This window comes from Sebastes fasciatus, chromosome 12 (assembly GCF_043250625.1).
Source record: "Sebastes fasciatus isolate fSebFas1 chromosome 12, fSebFas1.pri, whole genome shotgun sequence".
In the NCBI taxonomy this organism is placed as follows: Eukaryota; Metazoa; Chordata; class Actinopteri; order Perciformes; family Sebastidae; genus Sebastes; species Sebastes fasciatus.
Genome location: NC_133806.1, coordinates 7,764,576 through 7,776,943, shown reverse-complemented (window position 1 = coordinate 7,776,943; position 12,368 = coordinate 7,764,576). Strand labels below are relative to the sequence as shown.

At 41.6% G+C, this 12,368-nt stretch overlaps 1 protein-coding gene across 16 annotated transcripts in view; it reads right to left on the bottom strand.

Moving 5' to 3' along the window:
• The window catches only part of mef2d (myocyte enhancer factor 2d), a 116,214-nt gene that overhangs the window by 44,905 nt on the left and 58,941 nt on the right, over positions 1–12,368 (bottom strand). For 10 of the 16 annotated variants that reach the window (XM_074652935.1, XM_074652932.1, XM_074652940.1 and 7 more), the window contains exon 4: positions 248–385. In XM_074652935.1, the coding sequence (XP_074509036.1) occupies positions 248–385 (138 nt within the window). Of the gene's footprint in view, positions 1–247; positions 386–505; positions 641–12,368 lie in introns of all 16 variants that reach the window. The other 6 variants (XM_074652934.1, XM_074652945.1, XM_074652944.1 and 3 more) reach the window with 1 other exon arrangement.

The window sequence follows — 12,368 nt, the reverse complement described above, 5'->3', positions numbered from 1 at the left end:
TTTGCCCTTCTTGCTCAGTCACACACCGTCAGAGGGGATTGTGGGTAGTGATTTGGTGGGTGGGGGGAGGTGCTGGTGGTAAGAGGTGAAGTGGAGGAGGTAAAGGGGTGGGGAATGGTGAAGGCGAGTGCTCTGTGAGTAGTCAGGCCGCCATCAGCAGCCGGAAAACCTCCGGTTGTCCGGTCAGCGGCATCAGCAGGAGGGGGCAGGGTTACACAGAGGAGGGTGGGGGGGGGACGGTACTCACTGACAGCCTATAGTTCTGCATCATTTTATCAAACTCCTCGTCAATTTTTTTGTATTTCTCCTCAGTGCGGGGGGTGAGGGAGAAGGGCTCCTCGGGGTCTGGGCTCTCAGAGTCCCGGTGCTCTTTCTTGTTCAGAGCCTTCGTTCCCCAAACAAAAGAAGAAGAGGGCAGACAGAGAGAAATAGAGGTAGATAGAGAAAGAGAAGAGGAAGAGAAAGGGTAGGTTAGATAAAGTGACAAAAGTGTGACGGTACTCACGCCGTAGCGTTTGAAGAGGCTGTCCAGGTCCTCGGTCTTGCGGTACTTCTCTTCATTTAGCGGGCTTTGGTCGATGGAGTCGTCTCCGTCGGGCTCGGGGCTGTTGCAGCCGTTAAAGCCTTTCTTTCGCAACGTCTGAAGCGGTCATAGAGGGGTAGAGAAGGACAAGGAGGAGGCACATTTACATTTCATTTTTCATGCACTTTTTGGGTTGCAATTTTTTTTTTGTTCACACACTTTGTGAAGCCATTTTCATTTCACACAAACACAAATGACCATCTTGATTGCACCATATCTACTGACTCCCACACTTTTCATTGTATAAAAAATGAAGCAGTAAAAGTCAGATGGAGCAGTTTGACCCTGGCAATGACATACAATGAGTTTTTTCTTTTTCCCAACAGCGTCTTCAAGAAGTAGAAAAAGGCCCCTTGCAGAAAACACATTCTCAACCTCTGATAATCTTCGATCGATTTTTGAGGTCAACGTTCGTAACATCTGCCGCCCACGTGAAAGCAAGTTATTACCACTGAATCTGCACTTGTTCACCCGGCAGGTGCTCTCAGGAAGTCATGGATTAAAAGGGTGAATCAAACACAGACTAAAATTCCAAAAGGAGAAAGCTTTGAAATGAAAAAGCATGTGCACCCCCATCTAGGCCCACCGTGGTGCTTTTAGAGGGCCAGACCTATAAACCTGAGCTGCATGTCAGAAGACACACTGAAGCATCGCACCTCCGAGCACACAGACTAATCAACAGTGTTGGTAATTGGTGTGAAGCTTTGCTCCGAGGAAAGTGGCTGAGCGAAGCGAAAGGGTAACGGGTGAGTTTGGAAGCACGCGGCTGTGTTAGCGCCGCGGCTAACGGCAGTCAGGTTGTGTCAGTGTTAAAACACTTAAGAAAGGGCGAGAAGAGAAAGAGAGGGAGCGGTGGGGGGTGGAGATATAGGCTCTTATTTTGAGAGGATTCTGCTAAACGAGATTTGCCGTTAAGTAGCTTTGCCTGGTGGGCCCTTGACCACACAGCCAAGCAGATAGATCCTCACAGCAAAATGGATCTTAAACTGGAGCTGGAGAGCCTTCTGTGGTCCAAATACAAGCTTTAGCCCTGAGAGGCGTAAGAAGAAAATCCCTCGCCTTGAAATCTATCAGCAAAAGGAAATAGACTGGAGTACACTGCAAAAAATCTCCATCTCATCAAGCCGATTAAATCTGTAGCTGAGTCCTGAAAACCTTATTGTCTTAAAACAAGTGAAGAACTCTGCACTTGTTTTAAGACAATCTCCCCGATAGATATGACCATCAGCATCTTGAAACAAGTAAGAGGCAGGTCGCTGCACTTGAATCATGAAAAAATAACTTAATTTTTAGAAAATAATTGAAGTTGCAAGTATAATTGGGCGATAATTCAATACGATAATTTATTGTCTTTCAATGGAATCGTATCATATATCGAGATATCATGATACACAATTACATCGTCTAAATTCACATACTAACTCAGAAGATCTGATGTGACATATTTTGAGGGAATATCATTTGATTTTGTTTTTGTTTTTACATCACACTTAACAATAACCTCTCAGTTCAATGTGATTAACAAACGGTGTATGAATAGAAATATGTATTTGTTTTTCCTCAAACTGTTTCTGTTCATTTTGCACTAAAACTCTTAATTAAATGAGAAAATACTCAATAGTACTTGTCATTTGTCAAGTATTTCATTCACACAGAAGTATATGAAAAAAAGATTTACCATGTGTTTATATAATATACATTTTTGGATTTACTAGAAAACATGCTATATCGTGATATATGTCGTTATAGAGATGTGAAATTACCTATAATGTGATAGAAGACTTTTGCCATATTGGCCAGTTATAGCTGCAAGCATCCAACACTATTGGCAAAATAAGACTTTAAATGGCCATACAGGTGATTTTACATTGTTCTCTGCTGTTCTGGGCAGCCATTGACTTCCATTAAATTATGTACTTTATGTTAATCTATTAGCAGACTCTTGGGAGCAGCGGAACCAGCTGTAAACACAACTTTGACATATAATGACCTTACGAAGGTTATCAAACAGTAAACTATTTACATATCCTGAAGACATGGAGTTCATTAGCATTGATTTGGAGATAATGAATGCAAGTCCAGTATTACCCTCTGCTTTTAGCTCTGGTTTGGTCTCCACCAACTCCTGAGATAAAATATCTGGCTCATTGGTTGCTAGACGTTCCACTTTCTTCACCAGCTGCTCGCTAACTTTTTCAACAACTATATCTGCTGCTTGGTGACAGACTGATGTGCTGACATCATTGGAGCATGTGCAATATTTACTTACATGTCACTCCAAGCCACTGATTATGTGCAGTATTCCTACTCCAACCACACATGTCAATCAACACCCCGATACACATCACTCCTTATCTGCCACACTGCACCTTTACTGGACTTTCGCTGCTGCTTAGTTGTATTTCATTGTTACTGTATTATACTTCATATTGCTTATATTTAGTACTAATATTGCTGAGATTCTGTACTTTTTATTGCTGATATTTATAACCTCTCATGTCATTCACAGTAAATATGTGTGAAGTCTTTAACCTGTTAAGCCCATAGCCCATTACCTCGGAAAACAATAAATAAAAATAACTACCCAAAATGAATCAGGATTAGCTCCTCAACCATAAGGCTTAGATACATATATCTGGTCTCCTTTGAAAGTTAAGAAGCAAAGGAATATGAATCTATTGTAAGTGAACTAAACTATATTACCATGGAGACAATGGAGATGCAATAAAAGAAAAGAATATGATTTATTATCCTCGCCTAGTATGATAAAAAAAGATATTCGCACACTTAGATCTATGCAGTATTTCACTTTATTCTAAGCTTCTGGTCAGACCGAAAGCTTAGAATAAATTGAAATACTGCATAGATCTAAGTGTGCGGATATCTTTTCTATCATCTTTTGGACTCATTGATTTCTTCCAGCACCTTAGCAAAGATTAAGACAGGTGGCGCGGTTGTCATCCTGCATTGCATATCCTCGCCTAGTATAAAATCTTAATTTCAAAGAAAAGATCACAATTATAAAACGGATCCCATTGATAATGATGCAATTGAATGCATTATACTACTCTTCACTACAACTGGGACTGTACATTTGATGAAAATACACTAAAACACACCGTTTATGATACAATTTATAAAGATATGCTCAGGTACCTGGTCCGTCGGGCTTAAGAGGTCAATGCAATGCACCGTATAACGCGACTGCAATTTCATTGTGCTTGCATAATGACAATAAAGGTCTTGAATTTAATTGGTGTCGGGCAGGTAATGCACATTATAGGCTTAGAGAGCTTGTTTGTTGAAAACAGCTGCCTTCTGCTGCAGCAGTGAGACTACATAATACAGTACATTGCCACAAAAACAAAACAATGAGCTGCAAGAACAATAAAACACTCCTACGGATTAGCATAGCTTCAACTTGATGTTCACTGTGATGGACTGCACAACTGTGAGTTGTAAGAGTCTGCTAATTGATTTCCAAACCATTCTGAAATGAACGGACATCAATGGATGTAAAGCATACATCATTCGTAGTTAAAACTTACAAAAACACTGGTTTGGTTCTTTAAGGCCTCAATTACAGACACATGAATAATATTTTTTACAGTGTATAACTTCATAGATTATCCATAAGTAACAAAGCACTCTAAGATCATATTCAATACTTCACTTACCCTTTATTTTGTTTAATTAATTATGCTGTGTCAAGTGTGACTGCAGTCTAGTGGTGGTCTGATTAAAACATAAGCACATGTTCATGACTCCCACTGCGAACAATCACTTCTAAGTGAGGATGATTCAACTACGTGCAATTCAGCCTCGGAAGTGGAGCCGGCGGGAACTCGTACTCACACAAAACCCCGAGGAGGCAGAGACAGAGATTCTCTTTAATTTTGGATGAATTAGCCTTAAATCGTCAAAACAGGTGAGGGCAAGAGGGTAATGATGCCATTTGGATGTCAGGGTAAAGACACTTCCAGTTTTAATAACAATAGCGCTCTTTGATATGCATCTCATTAAAACTGGAAGCCATTATTATTATCGCAGTGTCAAAGCGGCGTTTTATCTACCCACAGAAACGGGTTATTAGACAGATTTGTTCCAACACAGCGACAGTCGCCTGATTCAGCTGTTCAGTCTCACCAGAACAAGTCAGCGCTCTGATCTGCAGCTTAATGCAAATTTTTTACGCACAGGAGCCGCCACCACACGCTTTGTTGTCCACAGTTCATAGAAAACACACTCTGCGCTGGCTGCTGGCGTGCTGATATGTGTGTGTTCTGACCTAAAAAAATCGAGAGAACAAAAGGAGCCATAGGAAAAATAAAATAAATAAAAATAAAACAGCTTCGACATGACAATGACGGCGTGTGACAGGGCTGCGTGGAGGACGTGATCGAGGCGTGGACCTCCTGCCCCCCCACTGTCAGGACACAAAGAGATCAAGAGCTAGTAAACAAAAACTATGATGACACCGGAGCCATGCTGGTTCATCGATCACATGCACTGACACCCACATAACACATGACACACATTTGAATACTTGTGACGACTAGGGTTGGGAGATTGGACGAATATATCGGTTATTGTCTATGTTTTTTTGGGCGATGTTTGTGATTTATCACAATTAAATGTTTTAATCGACTGACAGCCCTACAAAAACATGTTTAAATGAACCGGGATTATCCTTTAATCTTTAAACCGAGTCTCTACCTATATCGGCTTGGATCACGTCCAATGCCAATCTTATTAAAATTCTCACTTTGTGCAATATCTGTGCATGGCAACTACAGTTTGGTTATAGGAAAAGATTGTGTTTATGGCAGATAAACTACGGTTAGTGTAAGGTTACAAGTAGGCAACTAAAACACTTGGATAAGGTTAGGGAAAGACTGTCGTTATGGTTCATAAAAAGGCGAATATTAATTGCAGGTCTCTGACTTTCATGCAGAGTTCACGTCCTGTCAGACTCGCTACACGCCCATCTGCCACCCTGAACTCCTCACTATTACTTCCCGCCTACGTCCTGCATCGGCACTTAACGTTTGTATCGGACATAAATCATGAAATATGGACTAAACTCTTGGGGATGAAAAGATAAAATGTCCTCACATTCCAACTTTGTCCTCGCTTTACGATAATGTCCTCACTCTCAAGGTCTAAACCTGAAATTGATCACACGGCAACGCTTCCTTCTTACACTGTCTCTCTCCATGTTCCTGCATACGCACAAACACACACACTTGATTTGTTTTTTTTGGATATCACAAGTCTCTCTCTCTCTCATGTAAACAGATATTTCTTGAACATTACAGTACAAACATGGGCATCTTTCCCTTTTCTCTCTCCATCTCAGTCTCTCTTTGTTTCTCAGCTCCAACATTTTGTGTTAAATTACGGTGCATTCACATACTCTCTCTCTCTTTCTCTCTCTCACACACACACACACACACACACACACACACACATGCACCCTCTGTAGTCCACTGATCAGCTTGTCTCTCAGTCAGTCAGCCATCTGTTCACCTGTCCGCCGCCTCTCTCCCTCTCTCTCTCTCGCTCTATTGTGTTGCCAGGGTAAGAATACCCTGCAGAGCACCACGCCGGCCTCTGACTGGCTACGGCTGCTGACAAGCCCCACCCTCGCCTCCCTCCCTCCCTTCCCCTCTGGCTCACTCGCTCGCCCACCCGCCTGTCCGCCCGACCTCTGTTTCCAGCTCTTCATGAAACGCTGCTGCTCTCTCCTCCTTTTTTTGTCTCTCTTTCTCTCTCTCTCGCCCTCTCATCTCTCGGCCCACCACCTTTAACGCATTTCTCTCTCTCTCTCACATAAAAGTGCAAAGTCTCACACTCGTCCTTCTGTGTTTTTCGCCCTTAACATCCCTCTCTCTTTCTGTAATGTCTCCATATGCGAGTCTCCCTGGTCGCTCATTTCCTCTCATCCTTTCTCTCGCTCATCTTTTTTCCCACCACTCTCTCTCGCTCTGTGTCCTCTTATGCCCTCCTCTCTCTCTCTTGACCTGCTCCCGGAGATTTCTCATCGTATTTTCTCTCCCTCCTCCCTGCTATTGCTGTTCATCCCCCACTCTCTTCTCGGGCTGGTTATCAAACCGCAATACTCTTTGGTAAAACCTGAAATGCATCCACACCGAATATCCAAACACAAGTGAAGGGAAGACGACAGTCTTTCCAGCTCTCCGTGTTGCAGAGGATGCTTTATGGGTCCATATTCTTTGTTCTTCTAATTTTGTAGAGCTGTCCTCGACCCAAAAAGATTTTAAGTCGACTAACACTCATATGATTTTGTCGACTAATCGATTAGTTGATTTAATCGACAGATCTGTAAAACTGAGTTCCTCCACAAAGAATCACACAAAAGCATCACTTTAAATCTTGTGTTTACCAGAGATGTGCTCACAAGTTTCTTTAAAATAAGTGATTCAGCATGAAAAAAGCTTAAAAATGACTAATCAACTAAATAAATCTTAGTCGACTATGACCAATTAGTCGCTTAATCGACTGAGAGGGGGTGGTCCTATAATATTGTCATTCTGTTTCTCCAAATTCAAATGTCTGTCCACCCTGGAAGAGGGATCCTTCTTGCTTACTCTTCCTGACATTTCTTCCCATTTAAAGGCTTTGTAGAGTTTTCTCTTTCTCTAAACAGAGGGGTCTAAGGATAGAGGGTGTACTAAAATATTCAGACTGTGCAACCCTCTGTGGCAGGTTTGTGATTTTGTATGAATAAAACTGAGGTACTGAAAGTTGGCATCAAAAGCCTGCTCAGATTCCTAATGTTGTTTTCTTCTTCTTCCTAATTTGAATCACAATTTTGCCAATTATAGATAAACACATATTTACATTCCTCAAGGTATTGGTACAGAAAGTCAGGTTGTCCTGTTGGCCATTTGCCTGATGAGTTGCAGTGGGCTTAAAGTTTGGGGAGTTTTAATGCAGTGTGAGAATCAATTTTTTTCTTACATACGCATCTTTGTGTGTTTATGTGTTTTTCTGGATAATGACTGTGTACTTTATATGGACCCAGAAGGACTGATGTAGCAGGCAGAGTCTCTAGCTCAGCTCTGGTTAACACAAAGCAAAATGTAATGTCACGTCCCATTGTAGCGTGTCACATACAACTGCAGAAGACACACAGACACAAGACACACACACACAGCCTCCTCCAGTCAGTCATATGGGACATCATGTCCACAGTCTCTCCAGTGCGCCGGCTGCTGAGCGGCTCAGATGTTGTATTATAGATCAGCAGTTGTTGTTTCTTGTGTCGCTAACCTACCGAGCTGTGAGACGCCAGGAAACCGTCTCGTTTACTGCTCAATAAACACAAACGCACTACTCGGAAATGTCTAAAATTAACTTTAAATGTCACCCGTCGGTAAACCAAAAAATAGGAAAGAAAGACCAAAGAAAAGTATCTAGCAAGTTATGTTCACTGTTTCAATAAATGAGTCACACTCCCTGTTTAAGTGCTTTTTCGCATACAGAATCAAACATGCATTAATTGAAGAGACGAATGATTAAATGTTAATGTAAAACTGATTTATACTGAATCATCTTTTGTCCATTATTGACTCGTGACTTTTTATAATAAACAAATCAGGTTGTCAAGTTGGACATACTGTATCATACAGCCTGTTTTGTTTTGTGTACTTTGCATCCTTCTTCTTCTTCTTATTCTGACAGTTTCTGCCTTCCAGCTCTGACTGGAATCTTTTATCCATGAGGTTAATGGACCTCTGCTCCTGGTTCTCGGGAGGTCTCGGGACGACTTGCTTGGTTACAGAGGACGTCAGCCAAAACAGTTAACATCTCGAGCCCTGATCGGTGAACGTTTGTCTGCACTCATGGAGGCTGAACAAAAGGGTGGCGGTCCATTAATGAAGACTTTTGTTTCAGAAATGCAAAATGTCTGTTTTTTTTTGTTTTTTTTTATGAGGTGGGTGCCGGGTGTTCATCATTCAGTATCTCTACATTATGAGGGAGTTTGGAAATGAGTCACTAATTCGTCAATCAAGGACTTTCAGCACTTAATATCTTTTTAATGGAGTCTTGGCCCTTTTTCATTGTAGGTCTATTAATCATTTTTGCGAGATATCAGTTCGGAACATAACACTCAAGAGTGTGTGGCACAATGACATCGCTATAGAAGACATCTATGTGAAGTCATTGACCTTGAAATGCTGCGGAAATGCTGTTGTAATAAGGAGAAATTACTTTCAATTAACCCTCCATCTCACTCGGATGAGACAATGACACAAGATGACTCACCTTTGTACCTTGCCTTAGAATCAAACTGTTAATGCAGCTAAGAGCAGACATAAAAAGATCAGATGTCTTTTTTAAAACGCCTCTTTATGAGTCTGTTTTCTAAAATATTGATGGAATCATAATATTGAATACTGTCCCTGTGTGTGTGACCTCTAAAATGTCTATATAAGTTGTTGGTGGTGCTGAGTCAACGTATCCTCAGGTTAGGAAAAGATCGTTTGGTTCAAAATAAGTTAGTTTGAAGTACTTGGTTAAGTTAAGGGAACCAAACAACTTGGTCAGGTTTAAGGAAAAGATTGTGGTTTGGGTTAAAAAACGACTCAAGTGGCGTTGCTTAATTATGGAATTTACTAAAAAAGTAAACGTTGGTTTCACTCATGAACAGCGGTCTCCTGGTGTTTTTAGACCCACCATCCACCCCGAACTCTTCCCTACACGGACTTTATCACTCTTTATACTATGTCACCTGTCCTGGTTCATGATTTCCTGGGTTACATATGAATTAATTACGTGGGTTATAGCTGAATTACAGTGCATTACTTTCCGTTGGTTTAGCTACGAAAAGTGTACGAGAACAGCCTGACTGGGTTGATTCCGGCAGGCTATTTAGGCCTGTTACATACATGCTATCAAGTGTTGTATCTTTTATTTTCTTTCTTTTATATTGTTTGAACATTGTGTGAAATAGTTATGTCACGAGTCCAGCACAATGCACCTCACAAACTTTTGACTGGTCACTAAAAAAACTCTGAAAATTTTAACCATTTCAAGAATATGGAATTTTGTGATTTACAAATACATTTGTAAATGATATCTCCCCTATATTATGGTCTTACGGTTGTTTCTCTACACTGCCAGGTGTTGAGAATTGTAGTAGTTTTTGCCTTAAAAACAGTCACATTTTATCACATTTATGTATTATATCTAATTGTAGTATGTAAACTCCTTATTACATCACATATAACCCACATAATAACCGAGGACATGACCTCGGTGCCCTGGCTGGCTGCATCATTTTGGTTAGTGATTGAGTGTTCATTAGTTGGAGTTTGTCAGGCTTGTCTTCCTGTGATAAAGGCCTGTTTGAATAAAATTAACTTCATTCAAACGAGTCCCAGTGAGAGGGATCAGCTGACCTATAGGCTGACCAATCACGTAGGTGTAAGGACAGGTGACCTCGTCTAGTCCAGATTAGGACCTCAGGATACGACAGGTCTTAGGAGGTCCTCAGAGTTGGGACAGCAAAGCAGGATTATCTGAGAGGGAGCATTTCCAGGTAAACAGAGGCATCACCTTCAACCTGAGTGTGAGCTGGCGGCGGGGGGGTCACGGAGGGGGTTAGAGGTCTGGAGAGAGGTGAAAACACCCTTTGATAGTTTTGGGGTCGTATAGTTTTTGTTGGACGTGTGGAGGCTATCATGGCGGCTAACAGAATCAGTCTATTAAGGGGCGAATCATGTCAAGTGGTGTTCTGCGATACGTGAGGCTCCCCTGGTCGCGACCCAGGAGGATCGGGGCGGCGCCCAAAGTCCTTAAGCCCCTGCGGCGAAGCTCGCTAGAGAGATCTGCCTTCCTTGAGCTGCTTAAAAGAAGAAAAAAAAAAGGGCATCCCCCTTCTCCGCCCATCTTGCTTTCTCTCCTCGCCTATTCATCGCCGCTCTTTTAGCATTTCGCTCGCTCGTGTTCCCTCTGTCCCTCGCTCTCTTCCTTCCCTTGCCCTGATTGGGATCTGCAGTCAAGCGGATTAACACATCCTGGCAGGAGAGGCAGTCTGCCCACACACACACACACACTCACTCTTTCAAGCAGCACGTGCATCTCAGAGAGAGGCTGTGTGTGCATATGTATTGCCTCTCAGCATTGCACTGGAGTGTAGGAATGTCTAACCATGTGATGAAGTCCATGTACACATACACACACACACTTAAGTGCTTCTAAGCATACAGGGACATTGCAGCTTGCATGTACAGTACATGCAGGGTGACTATACACAAACCAAAAACACTCGAGTGTGTACATGCGTGCACGTATGAGTGTGTGTGTGTGTGTGCCTGCGTGACTAAATCCACACTTCATAATTTATACTCAAAAGCACTTGCTTGGAGAGACTCACAGAGGCAGAGCGGCAAATGGGCACATTTTGTGACTATCCAATTACGTCTCTCTCTCTCTCTGTGTGTCACTCAGTCAGTACGTCTGTCCTCGACCGGCGAAGTTACACCATGTGCCACTGCAGATAATCTTGTGACTCGAACAGTTATCATATAATTCATCCATACCATCGCGTTGGCTGTTCTACTCTGAATTCCTCAATGCCAAGTGTCACGAACAACATGCTTCCATGTGACCCAAACAAAAATAAATAAAACTCCCGCTACATTAAAACGCACAACGCTAGAAAGCAAATATGGGGATGAATAAGGTGTTGAGAAACAAATCAAATAAAAGCCAGTAATCAAATAATGATTTGGTCTCAGATAACAACTAAAACATCCAATTAATTCAGATAGATTTTTTGCTTCACCACCCTTTCTCAGTGTTACTGAAATCAACACTTCCTGCCAGTGTTTTTATTTTAAAAGCCTTCTAGGGAAGTGAAGGTATTATACCCCCTACACCAATATATAAAATATCCAATATAAGCTCTATCAAAGAACAAATTATCAATAATCTCATTATTCCACAGCTGACAATAGTCCCCAACAAATGCACTATTTCCTCCCGTTTGAGTAACGTTTGCTAAATACTAGAGGGGCCAGTTGTTTTAAGAAATGACTGAGCCTTTAAAAAAATTAAACTATACATTTGTGAGACATTTTTAAAGATCTACATCTTCCTTAGGAACCAATGGTTCACAGACAGGAAGTCAGAAAGTACTGAGAACCGGACTAATTTTTAACAAGATTTCTTAAAATCAAGAATCATTTGAATAACACCAGCCTTATCCTTTAAATAGCACCTTGAGGTACTTGAATGTTTCCTGAACTATACTTTAAAGTTGAATATTACACATTTTATTCCACTAAATGTATGTGATGGCTTTATTTACTAGTTATCTTACAGACAGTATTAAGGTTTAACGTATACAGTATAACATGTTATATGCTTATTAAATTAAATATGTCGCTGCAGCTTTAAATATTGTTCTATTAGCATTTTGGTATAGCTAATAGCAGTGTAGTTCAGCTATTTTTTTCTCAAATGTAGGTTTTGAGGAATTTTTCCAGTCTCAATGATTCAATATGCCACCGCAAATGCGAAATGGTAAGGATTAATGGAAAAATGGTGTGCGCAGACGACACTAACACCCGCTTAACAACGAGGCGTGCGTTGCAGCACATCTGGCAGAGGGGACAGCTGAGGACAAACGCTGGAGAAAGTTGCTAAATGCCTCCTGGCCTACAGAGAGGACGGGTGGGGGTGGGAGGTGGGAGGTGTAGGAGCACACTATACAGGCCGGTATAGGAGGGAAGCTCCCATGTAGGACACACAC